At 41.2% G+C, this 21,249-nt stretch overlaps 1 protein-coding gene across 5 annotated transcripts in view; it reads right to left on the reverse strand.

Annotated features, from left to right (window-relative positions):
• Positions 1 to 1,203: 1,203 nt before the first annotated feature.
• The window catches only part of akap7 (A-kinase anchoring protein 7), a 51,835-nt gene continuing 31,789 nt past the window's right edge, over positions 1,204 to 21,249 (reverse strand). For 3 of the 5 annotated variants that reach the window (XM_084377547.1, XM_084377544.1, XM_084377543.1), the window contains 2 exons: positions 11,776 to 11,811; positions 1,204 to 5,194 (listed from right to left, as the gene is read on the reverse strand). In XM_084377547.1, coding sequence (XP_084233673.1) covers positions 4,974 to 5,194; positions 11,776 to 11,811 — 257 coding nt within the window. In that variant the 3' untranslated portion in view covers positions 1,204 to 4,973. Of the gene's footprint in view, positions 5,195 to 11,775; positions 11,812 to 17,565; positions 17,672 to 21,249 lie in introns of all 5 variants that reach the window. The other 2 variants (XM_084377546.1, XM_084377545.1) reach the window with 2 other exon arrangements.

Below are 21,249 nucleotides of genomic sequence, written 5' to 3' on the forward strand. Positions count from 1 at the left end.
TGTTTTTTTTTTTTCTGTTTTTGTCATGAGATGAGGTCACAGGACTCCATATGTGAGTAAGAATTATAAAGGCGTAGTTTGTTCCATGCTCACATGTGCAGGCAAAGTGTGTAAAAGTACCTAAGGGAAGTGAAGTTACATCTGATCAACTACAACACAAGAAACACTTGTTTAATTCAACAATTAACACTCATTCATACTTTGCAATGCACCGTTTTGCAATAACACAATGATGCTGCAAATCCTACTTTTTAAAAAGGTGCAAGTTGAAGCTTATTAGCTCAGTTATCCGTGCAGCCAGTGGCCTTAAAGTGCATTCAACTGGAAAAACATTTTTCTGACTGGGAAAGTTCACATGAATGCTCCCTCAAGCCGGAGCAACAACTCCGAAAGTCGGACAAAATTTTGGTACACGAGTTGCCGAGTTGATGTCAGCGGGAGTGGTGTGCAGCTGAAGAGTAGCGAGAGAGAGAGAGAGTCGGGTATCTGCAGCAGGAGAAAACAATTTGTAGAGCTGGAATATTTTCACATCGCACTTCAATCAAACCAGAGGTGATTGTGGCCATCAGGCTCGCCTCAGTTCGGTAAAAGAGGGAAGCTTGAATTGTTCAGTTTATGGTCGATTTTTCCGTTTAGACAGGAAAATAGGTGTAAAGATATATCATTTCCTGACACTTTGTGAGTTTCCAGCTTAAACTAGGGAGGCTATTGGACTTCCACCTCTTGAGATACAGAGTAGCCGGTATGAAACCCGACAGGCTGGGGCTAGCTGGTTAGCATGCTATCTTCAGTAGAGTCTCTGCAATTCAGTACATCTTATCTTTCACATAATGTCAAAACTGATGTTAGCTCATTTTTTAAAAAATGTTCTGACCCTTTTAAAGAGGAGCTGTGGGTTTCAATAGAGCGGATGCTCTTTATTTGAGGAGTTTTGTTACAGAACAGGATGATCAGCCTCTCTGACTTTGGCATTAAAGTACTCTGAATTGTAGTTGCTTATAAAACAGTTCATCTTTGACGGCAATAACATGTATTTTTGCGATTTCCCCCAAAATTGAAGTGATATTTTGAGAGAAATGCGTCCACAAAAAATCCACAATAACACTTCTGACAACGCCCCAAATCAATAGAGCCAACACGGTCACTTTGCACACACACACACACACACACACACACTGAAATCAGGAGAAGAAGATAAGTATATTGGTTTTGAATCTCATATCCTGTTTTATTGTTCAAATATGGCAGGACAATATATACAACACAATACAAACAACACATCCGCGCATTCAGACATACACAAGGACAAACAGAGAAGACAAATTTGTAGAGATGTTCACACACCCACCCACACACAGACACACACAGACACACACACACACACACACACACACACACACACACACACACACACACACACACACACACACACACACACACACACACACAGCTCCGAGTTGCCATGATTGATAGAGACAAGACATTTCTCAGGGGAACCACTGATCAAACATCCTACAGTCACACATACACACACACACACTCAGAGACAGATGAACAGAGTAACCATACAGGCCACCAGGACAACTTGTGTATTAAAGGGGGTTTTAAGGAGATTAAGGATCCGGTGACAATAAAAGATCAAAACGAAAACGTTCAAAGTCCACCTTAAGACAGAATTCACCTTTGTTATTGACGTTTCAAAGAGCCCACAGTGACAGGACTTAAGTGGATTTCACAGGGATGAGAGCACGTTTTACAGCTCGCACCTGTTCACACCGGAGGGAAATGAAAATCATCTGAGTCTCAGTTTCTGTGTTCACATACACAGATTCACCTTAAAACAGAAATAAGACGAACTTTGTTTAACGCTGGACTCTTTAGCCTGAAGGTTGACTTTTAAGACTTTGGCAGTTGAGCCTTCATCACCCACATTGGCTAAGAAATGTTACTTATTGTCCCCTTAAGCACACAGAAAAACATAAAAATCACATCAATTTGTTTTTAGTGACTTAAGGCCACTTTGAACAGAGGTGGTTTGATTTAACAGCATGTATATATTCACCTGCTTTTTAAAAAGAGAAACCAAAAAAGTAAAAAGAAAAAAAAAACAACAAATTCAGATTTGTGCTTTTGTCGCCTTTGAATGCAAACTGAAAGCTCCTTTTCTTGCTTCAAAATAAAATATCTTCATTTTTTTTTCACATGAAACTCATTTCTTTAACAGAGAAGCCGTTCTGCTGCAACAGAAAAGCATCATAAATAATAGTTAAAAGGATAAAATAACACAGTTTGCCTTCATCATAGCTGTATCATCACCAACATCATCATCATCTTGCTGTCAGTGGAAAACCTCATCTCCAGGAAGTCAAGTTTTTCAAATTCAGACAACCTCCCCCAATTTCACATGAGCGCTGGAGTCAAATGCAGAGCATGGAAAAGGCCAAATTTATTTTCAAGTTTAACAGAAGAAGAAAAAAAACAAGACAAAATGGATGGAAGACACTGAAATTAAGAGCCGGAGGGTTTTCAGCTGACAGCAGCGATTGTCTGAGTTAACCTCCCCCATGTCAGCATCTGAGGAACTGCTCTCACGTGGATAGTGATACAGAATAAAAGCTGCTCCGATCAGCATAAATACAACCAATAAACACTGAGCTTCAAACAGCCAGGCCACAGCCTGATTTATAGACTTTAACCCAAACAATTCATGAATGGATCATGTGTGTGTGTGTGTGTGTGTGTGTGTGTGCGCGCGCTCTGCTGCTGCTTCATTTAAAAAAAAAAGGAGGTGGTATGAGAATAAAAAAAAAAAAGACATTTATATATGATCAGGCAGGAAGTGGAGTGAGTAAATGCCTGTGTCTAAGTCATTAATCAAGATTTTGGCATTAATGGAGTTAAAATGCATTCTTGGAAACTCGTAGTGTATTTTAGGAGTGTGATTTAATTTCGTCACCAGAAAAACAGCTTTATTCTACGTTTATTGTTCGGTGGCGACCTCTAGTGGCCGTAGTAATAATGAGGGGAGTAAAGGAGGAACTCAGGTGATGACACAGAGTCTTCAAAACGACGTGGTCGGGCCAAACCAGCACAGGACCTTCATTCAGGAGACCACTGTTCGGGTAACCTAAAGTTATCGATGAGTTATTTTTACCTGCATAACGTACTTAAACTACGTCACGTATGTAACATATGTTTTACGTTACTAACATAGCTTACTTGTTTCAGCCTAAACCATGATCTCTTTTGTGCCTAGACCTAACCAAACTGCGACCGTATCACAACGGTAAAGGTGCAATACGTAAGAGTTGGCCACCTTGAATTCATCATAACAAACAGGGGCAGCATTTCACCAGAGTACCTGCTAACTCTATTCTTTTACTGCATCCATGACTTAAGCCACCGTTAGCTTGTTAGTTCAGTTAGCTGTGCAGTTAGCCGCACAACCAGGGGAGTGTTGGTGCTTACACTGCTAGCACAGGAGCTTTCGACCGGTTTTCAGGTCACAGGCTAGCTGGTAAGCATGCTAACTTCAGTCAGTATCTCTTAAACACAGTACAAACTGTTGTTTCTTCACATTCTGTTGATGATGATTTTGGTTACTTTTAATGTTTAAAACTCATTTTGAAACATATTGCACTTTTAACCACATGATGACGAAGGTGCGGCCCTGTTCTCCTGTTGCTGGTACTCGCAAAAGTCATATGTCATAGTTTTCGTGTAGTTGTGGGGACGATCACGTATGTCATTTTGGGAGTCATTGGCAATCGACCTACCATGTTGAGTTAAGTATCTCAAATTCACCGGATATGTTTTGTAAACTTAGTGCACATAAATTATTGTGACAGAGGGACACCAGTTTGTTTGCTCCCATAGTGTTTGTGAACCCAACAGAGGAGTCCAGATTAGGTTTGGAAAAGCTGGTGTCAATGAGTTTATGTTTGAAAATATGAATTCAGAGCTTATAACTGAATTTAGCTTAAACTGATGATTGTCTTAGTGCTGCCTGGACAGGACACGCATGGTATACATGGTGGACACATATGATACGTGAAGCATAGCTGGGGCCAGATCACTTTCTATCAACAGCTCAGAACAAAGATAAAAATGCAGTTTGGTATCTTGAGTAAAAAGTTAAATTAAATGCTGAAAGTTTCAAGACGATCATTTTCCTGAAATCACATAGAAAGTGCTTTGAGCCTAGGACTCGCTGCAAAATACTTAAACAAAAAACTTCCAGAGTCCAACTTCAACATGTCACACTTAAGTCCGAAGAATCCAGTCACAGCTCAGAGTGTGTCAGTCAAACCAGCTCTTTTCACACATCCCTTTCAGCCACAAAGATGAGTAGATGAGTGATCTTTTGAGAAATGTGTGATAAAATTAAAAAAGAAAATTCTTCATCTGAAACACTGAAGTTAAGGAGAAAACAGGGAAATTTAGGATATCAAGTCCCATTTGATGTGCAGGTGACAGTGAACCAAACTGTCTACAAAACATGATTTATCTTATTCTAAAAAGGGCAGTTTTTGGGAGACAGCTCAAAGTGAACCCTAAATGTGCACGTGTCTCTAGAGGAGTGCTGGACATAACTTTTCTGGGTTAATGTGCAGAGACAGACCCACAGCTGAGTGATGATCCTTGCTTGTTAGACGTAGGACACCAGAGTTAGTAAGTTAACTGACAGGCTTAGCTAGCTGGCCTGTTGGGACGGTCACTTAGCACTGAACTCAAGCTACATTATCTATTTAACTAGCACTGTGTCAAGCTAGGTCGGTTGGGCAGGGAGCTAGCATCACAGGCTAGCCATCTTGGTTGGCTGGCTGGGTTAGCTCGTCAGCAAACTAGGCTGACTGGTTGGCTGGTTCAGGCTTTGTGCCCAGGGCTTACTGACTCTTCTCCTGGTTAGCCAGGCCTGGCTGATGTTGTCTGGGCGGCTGGTTTTTCAGTCTCTGTGCCTCAGTCCGATGATGTCACTTCCTGTTGTCTGTAGTGGAGTTAGCTGTAGTGTCCGTCTTTGTTGCGCTTTCCTCAGTGTTTCCAGGGGGCTGCACTGCCGTGGCGTTAGGCCCGCCCCCATTTTGAAGTGTTTCCTGTTTGTATTGTTGCAATGCGCGATTGACAGCATCCTCGACCAATCGCCTGCTGACCCTCAGCAGCTCCGCCTCGTCGGGCTCAGACCGACGACGCCCACCTGGGTAGGACAAGCACAACAAAAGCATATCATTGTATACGCAATCATATTCATTCACAAAAACACATTATCACTAACACACATTGATGCCCAACTTTGATCCACTTCGTTGTTTTTGGTTCCTGACTTTTAGCCGTTCTTTTCCTTAATTCAAATTAATCTTCTTGAATCCCTTTTGTCAGTTCATCAAAACAAACCCTGGATTACTGTGAGGTTGATTTTCCTCCATTAGACCATGCTTGCTGCCGAAAAGAAAAGAAAGGCTTTGATTCATCACTACAAGCGACACCTCTCACATTATTACAGCTTGTTATTCTTTCCATTGTTAATAAACAAATACTAATTAGTGCAGCTTTAAAATAAATTATGCAATATGCCTGTAGTTATATGAATAGTAAGATACTGTAGGATTATTTATATGTAATATTCTTCTTAAATACTGCGGTACACAAGAAGATTTATTTATTCTTGTTCAAGACACACATTGTTATAACTTTATGGAACAATAAATCTCATCTCTCATTTATTGCACCTTCAACAGCAATCCATTTCGATCAATATAATATTCATTTTAAATTTATAACCCATCATCAAGCTGTGGATTTCCCGCTGTGTTTGTGCCTCAAGCTGGTTGTCTACTCTGTTGTTTTATTACATGAGTGACATATTCAAAATCTTAACAATAGTGACATTCAAAGCCAATAAACTCCACAATGAATATGATTGTAACACGAAGCCTCCTGTGGTGTTTGGGTGTCTTATCATATGGTCCCAGGGATGATTTAAATACTTAAAATAACTACCAGTCAGACAACAACAAATGAGTCTTCACTCACTCATCACAGACTGAATCAGCAACAATAGATTGGATGCGACGACAATAGATAAGATGTGACAGTTGATAAGAGATGAGTCGAACACCATTCTCAGCGCTTCTATACATGCGTTTTGAATTCAGTCAACCCCCTGAAGCGACTGAAAAGTGAACTAATGTAACAAGCAGAGCTCTGTACCACACTGGTGGTTCTGCTTTTAAAAGAGACAAAATGGCAGACAGAGAGACCATGAGATAGGAGTCAGACGGCCATAAAGAAATAAGACGTGGAGACAGTCGATAATTCATGTAGAAAGACAGTTAGGCAGGCTGTAAGATAGACAGCTTGCACTAAGCTGTAATAGAAAATCACTGAAGCATCCAGAGATTCATTCACCCAAAGATTACTGCAGTGGTTCAAAAAACACACTATAACCACCACAGCATTTGATTATCAAGGCCAAGAGTAAAATCCCCAGGCTGATCTTCTATATCACACACTCCCACTGGGCCCATAGGTTTGTTTAGATTTGAAAGCACAATGGTGCTCTATTATTCATTATAGAAAAAGACATGCAGTAGGAGCAAGACAGTGAATGAGGATGGTAGAGGGTTGCTGATGTCAGAATCATAAAGAATAATGTCTTTTCATACTAAACAATCTCTCAATCAAAGCAATGAAAACAAGACGTAGTTTGATGACGTTGTGACGACGCCCGGGATGATGGAAGCTGCTGTCTTCATTGATAAACAACCATCATGACTCGGGCGGAAATGTGCATGACGGGAGTAATGTTTTAAAGTTTTATTCACGTTATTTTATGTAATGTTCGCCGACTTCCTTCTTCACTCTCTGATGTATCATCTGATGTTTAACCAGGAAGTTATGGCGACAGGATAAAACTCACATTACCTCAAATTAAAATGGGATCATGGAAGTACACTACTTAAAATATATAATAAATGTTAAGTCGTTTTTACACATTTAATGCGGAAATATTACGTATTATATCTTTAAAGGTGTCCTGTTAAGATTTAACTGAGAAGAAGTAATGTTTTTATGAGTGGGTCTGGGTTTTGATTATTCATGGCATGTGTTACACAGTTCAGCCAATAGTTTAATACTATTCCACTCATCCGCAGGAGGGATTAACACGCCGGTACACAAAGCAATGCACATAAACATTAATGGGTGTAACGACACACAATGCATTTTGATGAGTAACACTGAATGTAAACGCCACAGGGCACCTTTGAGACACAAAATGTCTCTATTGTCAAACTGACTCTCATGTCAGCTTAAAAGAAAGCGCACATCAAAGCCAAGAAGGGCAGGTGCTGAAACAAAAAGGCAGCTCACACACTGCAGGGCTCCAATATCCAAATTATTTAATGCGCCAAAGAAGTGACGCATCGAGCAAATTTGCTCTTGTTCAGCATTGTGTGAGTTGTCTTTTTGTTCAACTTCTTATATCAGCGTACCCATACATATTAAATATGACGAGGTGCAGCTCAGCTTGCGTGTTTATTTATGTATCAAAAGCACACATCACCCCCAAACCAAAAATACCCATTGACCTCTTACCTGTAGAGTTAATTATCCATTCAGTGTTTTGGCGTGAGTTGCAGAGTTTTGGAGGGATCAGCCGTGGAGATATCTGCCTTCTCTTGAATATCATGGAACTAGATTGCGCTCGGCTTGTGCTCAAAGTGCCAAAAGAAATACATGAAAAAAACAACAATGTCTCTTTACAGAAATCATGGCCCAGTTCCTCAAGATAATCAACAGACTTGTTGAGAGCAGCTTCATATATGAACTACAATTATTTTCTTCTACCAAACAAATCACTGTGCAGTCGGAAGCGTGCATCTACCCACGGACAAGGTCTTTAGATTCTCTTGAGTAATTGGGTCATGATTTCTGAAAAGAGACTATGACGTTGAATTTTTTAAAAATGCATTTCATTTTTTGACACTGAGCTCTACAAGCTGAGTGCCCTCCAGTTCCATGATATTTGAGAGAAGGCAGACATCTCTTCAGCACTCGGCAACTTACACCAGAACAATCTAGATGGATAAATGGCGCTACAGGTAAGAGGAAAAATATGCATTTTGGATTTTGGAGAGAACTGGTTTAATACTGGTAAAATGCAACTTTAAGCTACTACTAGGTATGAATATCCTCTGCAGAGATCCCTGGCGACCTGCTACATCAGCATCAAGCACTGATTATTGATTTTTGGTACATCCATGCTGGGGACATTTTATTGTTTATACCCCCTTTATCCTCCAGTTGTTCTGGTAGGCTGAGGTCTACTATACAGGCCAAGGACTACATTGTACAACATGCACGTTGCTACAGCATTTCACCATGCCTCATGTATCCACGGCGTGTTATTTATGCCAAACATTCAGCCTGAGAACAGCCTGAAAAACAGCAACCAGACTTTGCCAGACCAGATGGCATATGTACACTCTTCACTCATCCAATTATGGCTGCACCATGTGTTCACATCAGCTTCACTTTGTTACTTTTGCTGAATTGATTTGAACCGAACATGATGTTCTGTTTTTCTGCATGTAACTCATGTCTTATTGAGTTGTGCTTTCAGTGAAGCTGTGCTGCTGCTGCTGCACTGAGATGCTATTCGATTACCTGCGGCCTGTCTGTCAGTTTGAGTGACTCACACCTCTGACTGCTCTTTGATGAGGTATTTTTGCCCTCAGGACTGCAGTACTGAATATTATTCTACATTTAGCTTCCTCAGTAAACGGTAGGAAGTAGGAGTATTTGGTGCTCTGAGGATGTTGGCCAATCCTAATGGAGCTGAGCCAAGTGAAACCGGCGCTTCCGGCACTATCGGATAATTTCACAGTCGTTTAAATCTCGGCCCCCATTTATACCTGGTATTAACATTTATCTGGACACACTATCTGGATAATGACATCCATTCCTTTGGATTTACATCTGGTATTAATCCGGCATTTACATTATCTCGATTCTGCCCACATTGTAATCAGATCTTTATACGCAGATTAGTTAAGTGGAGCTAGAGGACTCGTCCCAGGTAGAGGGAAGCCTGAGCGTCATTCATTCTTAAATGAGTTGATGCCAGCGCACACTTTTTAGCCTCTCCTGCTATTTGCGGGTTGCACCTGGCACCTCAAGCTAGCAGCTTATCAAACCGTAAATTCAGTTGAAAATTGAAATTGCATCAGCGTCTACTGAAGGTGAAGTCCACAAAACATTTTGAGAGCTTCACAGGAAAACAGCATTGCATCATTCTCCTAAACAACTGAGGTAGATGGGGACTTGTCTTAAAATGTAAAAAAAACCAACAGAAAAAAAAGAAGAAGAAGAAGAAAAAAAAAAGAGATCCGAAATCTTTACTTTAGCTGCTAATCTAAAAGTATTTGCATGCACCCCGTCTGAAGTGACTCCTTGAGCCACAAGTCGACGGTGTAAATATCTGCTTTACAAATTAATTTGGTATCTTTGGGGTACTGGAGACTTGGATTAAGCTGGACAAGTTCTGTGGAGCCAATTTATGTTTTTTTTTTTTGTTTTTTTCAAACAAGGCTCCTTCTGCTTCAGTTGTTTAAGAGAATGTCGTTTTGCTGTGAGGCTCCAGAAATGTTTTACAGACTATGAAACATCACCCAACATTTCATCAGCATTGGGGTGAGTGGACAATGACTGTTCCTTTAAGCCTTTGGTCATATGGTCCAGATTGCTTTTACATCTGGCTGAGATACGATCACAATGCAGAGCCTGACCATCTCCAGATGTGGTCTGGTCGATCCCATTACACTCGGATCATAATGTGTTTCCTAGTGCACATACAGTACAGAACTGCAATAACATGTATTTTTTTATCATGAGAGGGTATCCAGACACAGGTTGCATGTTCATGCCAGGTGTAAATAGGCCCGACAATGTGACTCAGCCATTTTACAGACTCTTTATGGTCTATGCAGCAGTCTTCACAGACATGCAGCCACAAATCTCTACAATTGTTAAATACCAGTTGGGGACGTGGACATAGCGTGAGCCTCTCACAATTTGCCCAAAAGACGGCAGACTGCATGCGGCTCATTATTTATGATTGGCTCCTGGTCTCTGTAACCAACCTGTGCAATCAGCTGGTGATCGCACAGAACAATTTCCTTTTATCAAGGGAACAAGATTTCTTTATCTGCTCTCTGGTGGGTGGCAATTTGAAGGTCCACTATGCAAAATATTTAAAGCAAACATCAGGATATATTCTGGTTACATTGTGGTGTGGAGTCTCTTGGTCCATCTGTGTGAATGCTGTCAGGATAAATGTAGCTTAGTTTTCAAAATAAACACACAATAGTGAACACAGGGTTCTCCACACCGCAGACTAAAGTGTCTGAACCCTGTTTGCATGATTTACACTTTCTTTACACATAACTCATTGTGTGGTGGAGGAAGCTATTACAGCAAAAACGGAGGAACGTCTGTAATAAAATATTTGTATATCATTACCAAAACATGTCAAAGGCACAAATCAGAAGGTAATGCAGTTGCATTCACAACATTTAGGACTGCAGACAAAAGCTCACAGATAAAGTATCTGCACACGTTGTTCTCTTTTGCGCACATTTTTTTACTGTTCTTTGTAATCGTCTACCTGAGTATGTATGAGTGACGTAAGTGAAAGTATTAATTTCCAGTATATATCTGTAATTAGGCTAAATGTCTGTACTAGGTAGAGACATAAGCCCCTTTTCACCGCATTTTCAAGGTGGGAATATTGCATCGTCACTCCGCATCATCGTCTGGGATAAAGTTACAGAGGCAGAACTGGGGGACAGTTTTTTTCCACCTGATCTGCTCGCGGAGGTAGTAGCAGAGCTGCAGAGGCGAAGTCTGTGTGAAAGAGTAACCGGCAGGGAGGGAAAGGGGTTTGACGTTTTGATGATGTGTTTTGTGTGCGACCCACAACCGGGGGATTTAAAAAACAGCTAGCAGCAGTGAAATCAAAAACAGGAAATAAATTCAAATGACGAGATTAAACCGGCATCGTTTGCAAATTTTATACATCACGCTACACGCTGGTGCTGTTGTACGTCACGTCACGCCTCTCTAGGTTCTGCAACGTCAGCAAGCTGTATAAAATGGCACTGCTTCATTTGTGTTTGTGTCCAAATCTCTGTGTAAAAGGGGCAACAGTGAACTTGTTTAGGTCTAGATATGACAAGAAAGCCTTTGAACCCTCAGCTATGAAGGACGCCTTGCTCATGGAAACGACAGTGGTGAGGTGTGAGGATGTGCGGTGACAGGAGGCCATTAAGCACAGGCTGCACGGATAATGGACAGTCTCTTTAATCACTTCCTGTCCTGCTCAGACAAGATTGGATCATTTAGGCTTAACTGAATTTCACCTGATGAGGGATGTCAAATGAGTATTGATGAGAAATATGATCGTCTGAAAGGAAATGCTGTTGAGTAAAACATCAGTGCAATGAAGAGTAAAAACTGATTATTCATTCTGGAAATATAAGTGATTACGTTAAATGCCCCAGGTGATCTCTGATAAAGACAAATTATGTGCTATTTTGTAATCAATGTAATCACAGTAACCCAGAGGTGGCTGAAAGTAATTATTACTGATTACGAATGATTGTTCTGAAGGATTACACCACAATTACAGCACAATTTTAGCCTGTGATCAGATGTAGATCAGGTTTTAAATTAACCTTTCCTGACTCTGATTGTAAACATATTAGGAGGAACACATACTTGAGCGTTTGGCATGGAGTGGGTTCTGAACCAAATCTGCAACACAAGCACAAAGAAATATTAAATGAAGACACACATAAAAAAAAAAAAGGAAAAGAAAACAAGAGATATTTTGCCGTCTCGTGGACTTCACACACTCCCGAAGCGGTACAGTACATAAAAGCCTCTTTGTCTGCGAACACAAGGGAGACACTTCTGGTGCCAGCCAGCAGTGATTTTAAAGATTAGGTTTGGACCTCTGGGCTGCATGAGGACTAAAATGGATGCACAAATATTCTGAAGAAATGCTGTTATCCGAAATTCACTGACTGCAGAGTCGTGCTGCTTTTGGCAATATGACAAATATTATAAAAACAGGGCCCAGGTGTGCACTTGGCCGAGATCGCCTGACAACACAATTTATTACACAAATCTGTAAAAATAACTTTGCAGAACAAGAACAAATGTCTGAATGTGTTTCAGATCAGTGAAATGAACTGTTGGATGATTTTAAGATGGGAAGATTAACAACATATGAAGACTAAATCCCTCATTGTGTCTCCTCTGCGTTCCTGCTGCCATTATGAGAGAATCCAGAGACTATTAGCTTGTGTTTTTGACCCGATGTAAAAACATACCATGGCGTTGTCTGTGTCTTTTAAATAGGTGTGTGAGAAAGAGTTTTTATCTGCCTACTCTTTCAAATTAAAGGCTTTTATGACAGCAGTAAAGCTGCCCTCTGGACCTGGTACACACACGCAGTACCAGGGACACAGATAAGCCTCTCGCTCTGTGTGTAGACCGACTCCAAAGGCTGACAGACACAAGGATATCGCTCTGTAAACTTATCTCAGCCTCACACACACAAGTACACATGTTCAGCACCATCTCACACACACTCTCACACACACTAGAAATGGCAATCGTTTCTCAAAGCTTGAATCACTCCCTCAAACCTCTTTCTGTCTTTACTTTTTCAAACCACTCACTCTCTCACTCTATCTAAACCCTTGTCCCCCCCCCCCCCCCCTACTCTTTCTCTCTACTTTTTCTTGCTGGCAGTGTTGTCATGGTGACAGGACAAGGACCAGACAGGCACTTCAACTTTTAACAACACAGGAGGTTGTACTGACTTCCATCGTTCTCTCTGTTTTGGCAGGCTTCCCTACCTCTCATCTCCAAGTGTCCTCTTCTCTCACATCTGTTTGACTTTCTTCCCTTCTTGCTAAACCGTTTTGTCCTTCTCTCTGTATCTGTCTTCTTTGCCGCACTGACTCTCTCTTTCAGGATCATCTTTCCCTTTTTTTTTTTTATTGGCTGCAACATCTCAAGATAAATCTGTTTCCAAAACATCCCTTTTGATTTCTCCCTCCGTGCACTGACATAATTTTGCGTCTAAAAAGCTGTAAAATGTAAGTAAAGGAAAAGCAGAAACCGGCGGAACAAATGTTGTGAGCAGGCTGGAATCCCTCAGCATTAAAATTTATAAGCAGTTGGGAGATTTCGATGAAAAATGACAAAAAACAGATTTAAAGTTGCAGAACTGTCACATGGACTCACTTCTTCAGTATGTTTTTACACTAAACTCAGGGTCTGCCTCTTGCACAGTGATGTTAATTCATATACAGTCAGAATAAACCTCTAAGCCCATATGGCGGAAACCAAGCCAATTAGTTGATTATGGTTAAACCTATTTTTTTTGTCTTTAAAGTCAGTGGGTTAAACCTGTAGTGGAAATGAGATTAGAACAGCATATGCTGTCCACTGTCCAACAGCAATATATGTACAATGCCAGGTTGGTATTTCATTGCCATCTTTCTTATTTCCTTGACTTATCACCTAGATGTTTAAGTGTTGTCACAATAATGGAATTTCTAACTTCGATAAAAAATGTTGAAAAACATCAACGCATGTTCGATTCCACTGGGAAAAACTTTCGCAGCATTAAGGGCATAAAACTTGCGATTATTATAAAAGAAAAATATAACAAGTAGGGGTAGACAGATTATCGGCGAGTGGGTATGAATTCAGCAGGTGGTCAATTCTTACATATTGTACCTTTAAAAACTTGTCAGTGAACCCAAACATTGTGATCAATCAGCCCTGTGAGAACTGCTCACCTGGCTAAAAATGTTTCTAGCTTGCGGGTCTACTTCCTGGTTATGTGGCCCACTGAATAAGCACAGCAGATTTTCACCCACTGGCCACAGCCACAGTTTCCTGCTCAGCCTATAGACTTTCTATTTTGATGCCTTTGGACTGCAGGAGAATTTTCCATGGCAATACAATGAGTGACCACTGGGCAATACTGGCAACAATCATGATGAGAGCATGTTAGCATGCTGACTTTAGCACTTAGCTTAAAGCAATGCAATGTTAAAGAGATGCTAGCATAACCGCAAATGCATTAACATTAGTTGCAGTCCTAATTCTATCACAATAATTGAACAAATGAAAAGCTCTTTACCAAAGTACACGTCGTTCAAATGTTAGCATTGTCATTGTGAGTGCTTTAACATTTAGCTCAAGGCGCCAGAGCTGTTACCTTGGCGGTAAACCTGTTATTTTCTCCTTCCACTTTGTTCCTTGTCTTTGTCTCTAATGTGTCCAGGATTTGAAGTCACTCACACGAGCAAAACAAGGTTGAAAGGTTGTTGGTGTACAGACGCTGTGTTTGGGATTATGACTGTACTGTCAGCGAGCTGTGAGTCTGCACAATGTCAAGTGACGACTACTGTGCATCTGCCTTGTTTTTACTTCACTCCCAGCGTCACCGCTCTGCTCTGCTTTACTTGGCTGTGCTCTCTCTCCTGGGCACTGCTCTGCTGAGATTTATTCGGTGCCATGTACGAACCTTTTAACACAGTTACTTCAAACCCCCTTACACACTTATTTATCTTGTTCTATAGCAACTCCTTCCCTCCAGATAACTAATAGAGCCCACTTCCTGGTTGGATCCGTGCTGACATTTTGCTGAAGTCTGCCAAAATTTTTAGTCGGCCACTTTCAATACTTTCCATGATGGAGGGAGCACTTTATTATATTCTGTTTCAACTGCTACACATACGCAAGCACTTCACGTCTACATGCAGTACCAAGAGGAACCGTGATAATCCCATTAAAGACCTGAATCAAATTCAGTTGATACAGCAGCCTAACTGATTATGTTTACATCCAGGCTAATAATCTGCTGCTATAACTAATTTCTTCTCACTTCAAATGAGCTGATTTCCTGAAAGCTCTAGTAGGGGGTTCAGGCAGAAAATTAACTCAGAAAATGATTGCAGCATAGCTGGTAGGAGGAAAAAGGATAAAGGATTAGAGAGAGCAATGGGCTGATGAAGAGGAGGAGGAGGAGGCAAGACTGGGGGAAAAGGGGGAGAAAGAGGAGGAGGAAGACTCCAGTGGGGCATGTGATGCAAGGAAGAAGAGGGCGTATTTTGTGCAACATGAAGACTTCCTAAATGGTGGTTCGAAGAAATGAGAAGGAACATGAACAATGAGGGCGAGGATGTATTTGAGGAGAGAGGAGGAGGAGGAATGAGGAAGAACAGACCCTTAAAGACGAGGACAGTAGGGGTATCTAGAAGCTGCACAACAGGGAGGGTAAAGAGAAGTGATGGTGGGGCAGTTTCCTGAGGAAATACCAGAGACTCTCTCAGACTTGAGACACTGTACTGACTGCAGCTCTGTTCAACACATTGGTACTCAGGCTGTATAGCCTACATTCAGGCCACAGACATCCTAAGGATAAGCTGTTATGAATTAACATTACATAACTAAAAGAAAGCAACCTCATGAGATCAGGAATAAAAGATGTACAACCCTGAACTGAAGAATGGCTGATTGACCTACAGGGCCAACTGCCCTCATCAAATGGCCTTTTGAAGCAGGGCACTAAAGCCACAACTGCACCAAACCCATATGCATCTTAAATATGACAGAAAAAAAGACTCCCACAGGAGGAGCAACAATTCTGAAGCCCCGTAATGAACCTGTCGTCATAAAACATTTCCTGAATTGTGACCCATTTTCCTGCATTTCTTGATTTCTACAACACAGGACAATAATTACATTCCTGGCAATCTCTCCCTGTGGCAGAACAATGGGGATTCAGGGTGCTGGTGCTCACGAGCGTGCGAGTCTGTTTTCCTCCACCACAGCACTGATGGACAATTTCATGGCTGATGAATTTCTCCATAGCGGGACGATGAACACCATCAAAGCCCTATTCACACACTCAAGCCTTCAAAATTATACAACGAGGGTGACGATGACTTAAGGAGGGACTGACTGGCTGGACGTGAAAAAGCTTAAGAGGGTGATGTGCGACCTGATAGTCTGCCTTAATATAATACTGACAGAGAAACAACAGAGTCACTGATTTGGCAATAATGTCAACTGCTGGGTGAATTAGTTAAGTTTTTACCTGAACATAACACAAAACAGTCAAAGATGGAACAAGACAAAGCGAGACAAAAAAAATGAAATAGTCTTAAATATATCTGTCACTTTGGTCTTCACGTGTGGCATGTTTTTGTGCTTTTTTTAAAAATTTTTTATATCTATTATTCAAACACCTCTTCCCTCTGTTCTTGACTCATGAGATGATGTAACAAGTGAATTTACCCAGTGAGGAACCAAGAAAGTCTCATCTAATTTGTGAATGCAGTTTACTTTAAGGTGATTTCAGAGAAGGAATGAATGCTAGTGCAGTCTGATTATCCCAACGTGCAATGTCCAATTGTTCAATGACATGCAAAGTACAAGATATTTTAATATTTATAAGGAAAAAGGACTAACAGTCTACAGCTGTGCTGACTGCTTTGTGAGGCTGTTCAAAGCCACAGCAGGTGCTACAGGGGAAGTCAGAGGATCACCAGAAACGCCAGGATTCATCCTCTGGGGACCATGAATGTCCTCACAATATTTCATGGCAATTCATCCAATAGTTATCAAGATATTTGACTAAAAAAGAAAAAAAAGCGCTCATGATAGCTTGACAATTAAAATCAGAAGATCACCAAAGTCATCATGATTCATCCTCTGGGGACCATAAATGAGTTTAAAATATTCATGGAAATTCATCCAATAGTTATCAAGATGTGTCACTGAAAATGTCACCCTCACGGTGGGACTAGGAGTTTTCAGGGGATCACAGAGGTCAATCAGATTCATCCTCGGGACCATGAATGTATATACAAAATGTCAATGCTAGCCATTTTAAAGCTTTTGAAATACTTCAGTCTGGATGAAAGTGGTTGACCGACTGACCAACATTTCCAACCAACCAAGCTGCTAGAACAGCTAAAATTAAGCATTTCTTCTGTTAATAATTCAAGACAAAAACTGTGGCACAGGATCTCATATCTTACGAGGTCTGAATGTGGATGCAGACATTAAAGGTGTGCAGCTGGACAGATGTGTCGCCTGTGAACGCTGCTTGACGGCTGATCAAATAAACAGCCCCGCCTTTCTAGTGCGAAAGGACAATGGGCTAAAAAAAAAAAAAAAACATACACTGTGCTTTGATTTGACACCTTGTGGTCCTCTAGCCTGGTCTCACAGCACTTAAGGATCACAACCTACAAAACCTTACAACCTCACAGAGCCATAACAAGGCATGACTCTGCTCTCTCAGCTCAGCACCACTGTGACTAAATGCGATATACTGTGGTTTTGTAATCAGAGAATCAAAGCAACACAAGGGGTCACATGCCTCTTCCTCTTAGCATCGCCCCTGTGTCCGCGCCTGATCCTCGATACCAAACTGGCTTATTAGTATTACTTGAACACATAAATTCTACCTACTGCAGCTTTATTATGTACTCTGGCTGTGTCTGGCCTCAGTCTGAAACACGTCTAGCTCGAACTGTGTCCGGCCGTGCAGAGACACTGGCTGTGGTCCAGTCAGACCCTGGCACAATCAATCAGTGGGGAGACAAAGCACAGAAGGAGTGAGCTCATTGATTGCACCCTAAAAAAGCAGACAAAGATCATTTTTCATTCGTCTTCACTTAACAAAATCTTAGTCCCTCATTCCCTCATGGCCAAAAAAGTCGGTCAGTGTTCAGGTTTGGCTTTTTCTGCTTAGTGAACCGAGCTCACCGAGCTGTGGTCGGCTGTCAGACTAACACTTACACGGACGCAGACCTCTGGAATCTGAGAGCGTGAACAAAGAACGAGAATATTTGGGTGTTTGGACATTTCTTAGGAAAAGAGACTGCGGGGTAATGCAACGAGAAAGAATTAACACAGAGAGGAGGCACCAGAGTGAAAGAAGAGAACTTGGCAGAGAGGAATGAATGGGAGAGAAAAAAGGATGAATTAAGCAGTGCTGCATGCATCTCTTCCCCTCGCTCTGCTCCCTCCTTATCGCCTCCTCCTCTTCCTCCTCCCTGTTCCGTTCTCATCTTTCTCCCCCTCTTCCTCACATGTGGTCTCGGCTGCCTTTGCCAGCACTCCCTTTCTTTGTGCACCGATCTCTCTCTCTCTGCCTTCTCTGTGTATTTGTGAGCCTCTCACGAAATACCAACAGAATCCTTTAACAATTTTCCATTTTGTGACACAACAGCCGTGCAAACCTTGACAGCTAAAAAGGAAACCATCTTTCTCGTGTGACCAAGGTCATTGCTGTTGTGTTGCTACGTTGTTAATGCAGGTGAGAAGCTCACGCGGTGGCTAACCAGAGGGTGAGCCACCTTTCATTCAGGCTTATTCCCCGCAAGCTGTGTCACTCTGTCAGGGGCAAAGCTGCCTTATCTGATTGTTATTAGGAGGGGGAAAATACACCACGATAAGGATGCGGATAAAGATTAAGCATGAACCAGTGGTGTAAAAGGAGTGGTGCTGTTTGCTTACATTCGTTTAAGGAGAGGGCACGCTATCCATGCACATTGGCACAGACTGATAACTACTTAAAAATAAAAATTTGCTCAGTGGACTGTGAACCTACTCACTGGAAAAATATGAGGAGTGTTCAACAATAAATGAGGTGGCATAAACAATCAAGACCTCTCAAAGAGAAGCAGACAGGGAGCGAGAAGACAGCTGCTCATTACAAAACAGTTTAATGACTCGACTGTTTAAGCAGCTTCACGATGGAACAGAATAATTATGATGTATTAACTATGTTTTTCTGATAGTTGGCAAGAAATCTCAGGAAGAGCTCAGATTTCAATTCAATTTGGTGGAAACTGATTCGATTTTAATGGCGATCACACCCTCACGTGGGCATTTATAAAGCGCTTTATGTTCTTCCAAATAACTCAACCGTTAGGAGAAATTAAATATTGAGCCAATTCACAGTAAATCAAATCCATCAGCAGCGATTTTTAAAACAGATGTTACAGCTGTTTAATCACACAAAAGTGGCAAATACTCTTTGGTTTTGGCTTCTCGAATGTGTGGATTTGCTGCTCTGATGTGTTTCATATCATCTTAATTGGGATATCTTTGGATTTCTGGACTGTTAGTTGGACAAGACAACTTATATGAAGATGTCATCTTGGGTTTTCAGAACCTGTGATGGACATTTTTACAACTATTGATCTTAAAAAAAAAATAAATCAACACATGATTCCATAATAATGAAAAATTCCATGATAATGATTAACTGCAGCCTAACATCAGAATCCCACAGCCGCCATCTAATCTTTAACTACATTGTCATACTACTACAAAAAAAATTGTTTTTAATATTCAATATTGTTTTCCTATAGCAGCCAAGTTCCTTTTGCTTTCCTGTCATCAATTAATTTGCTTTGAAGCAACTTTTGTTGCAGTGACAGTTACCAAAATTAAACAGCACACATAAACTCCCTCCCCTGCAGCAGCCACAGCTAATGTTGGCAGCTGGCAAAACTTTTAATGGAGGCATGGACATCTTCAGGTAAATAATTAGCTAGCTGCATAAGTTGTCGTTGGTGATAACGGGACAGGGTCTTGGTTGACGCTAGCTTAGTATTTTGACAAGGGTTTGCTGAGATTGAGCCAGTGGCTGCGTCCAAAATGTCTGGGCTTATTTTTACAACTGGAAAAAAAAAAGTGTTATTCCACGGAGAGTAAAGTACTGGAAAAAGGCAATGCTGTGTACTGGTACAGAACTCCAGGCTCAGAACTTTTACAGTAAAAGCATAAACAGCTACTTTTACTATAAAAAATTCATATTTTCAATGCATGAAAGTGTCTCTCATAGATTTTGTTGCTGCCATGATTAACCCATATGTCTTAAAATATCAGTTTCATAATAATAAAATCATTCTGTGGATTTTTGTGTTTGTGTGTTTGCATATCGGGCTCCTGTTTGTGTGCGACAGTATGTTTTTCACCGGCTGTGACTGCAAACACCGCGGTGTGACACCTTGTCATATTGGTCATGGTTGAATTCACACACACACACACACACAGAGCGCACACAAATGCACGAGTCCTGCTGCGCTCACGAGGGCGACTGTCATCACATCACAGGGGTAGCATCTGACCTACACACACTCCCCCTCTTTGTCCGCCTCCCTTCTCCACTCCTCGGCTCCCCCCTTTGTCTCAATATCACATTTTCTCTTTAAGCCCATTCCCTCCTTTTCTCCTCATTAGTCTTCATTCCCTGCATCACTCTTTCCCCCCTTTCTCCCTCCATCTCTCTCCGCTCAGAAGTAGGGCACAGTGGCTCGACTGTTTATAGCAATGCAGCTGCAAGCGGGGAGAGAGAGAGAGGGAGAGAAAGAAAGGGACACATGGGGGGAAAACACAGGAGGGAGGAAGAACCACAGAGAGGAGCAGGAAGAGAGCAGATACAGTCAGTTTGATATTTTCTTTACCGGTACAGTGCTGCACACCACCTTTGTTTCAGAACTGCCATTTCAGCTCGTGTCAAAGTCTGAATTTATGACAGCAAGACGAAGATCTGATATACACAAAAACAACCTTTACAGGCAGCAAATCATTGGCTTATTTTATTACCTTGTATCTCCGTTTAATCATTAATCTAACCCGCAGGTTAGCAGCGGTGATGACACGATCATGTACTTTTCTACCTTTAATTAACAGAAAAAATACAAGTTGTAGTTTGCTAGTTTCCTGGTAGTTGCAGTAGTTGGAATTTTCTTAAATAAAATAATTTTCAATGTCTTGCACTAGAATGGAAACTGTGACAAACAAGTGACTAATCGCATTTACTCCTCCAAACACTACAGGGAAAACTCTGAAGCCTATCTCTATCGACTGAAGCCTTCCTTCTCCCCACAGCTAATCTATATCACACTCCTTAAAAACAGCAGCAGCAGCCAACTTGTCAGCCTGATACTGCGATAATAGGATCAGTGGCTCGTAATTAACATCCTTAAATTGTGTGAACTTACACTTACGGATGCGAGTACAATTAATCATCCTCTCTAAAGAGATTGTGTATCTTTTTACTATAATATCAGAGTAGTAACCGAGTAATAACAGAGTAGGAAGAATAGTTCTACTCCATCAACGTGCACTACCACCAAA

Source organism: Pagrus pagrus, assembly GCF_965226575.1.
Source record: "Pagrus pagrus genome assembly, chromosome: 16".
NCBI classification, from domain to species: Eukaryota; Metazoa; Chordata; class Actinopteri; order Spariformes; family Sparidae; genus Pagrus; species Pagrus pagrus.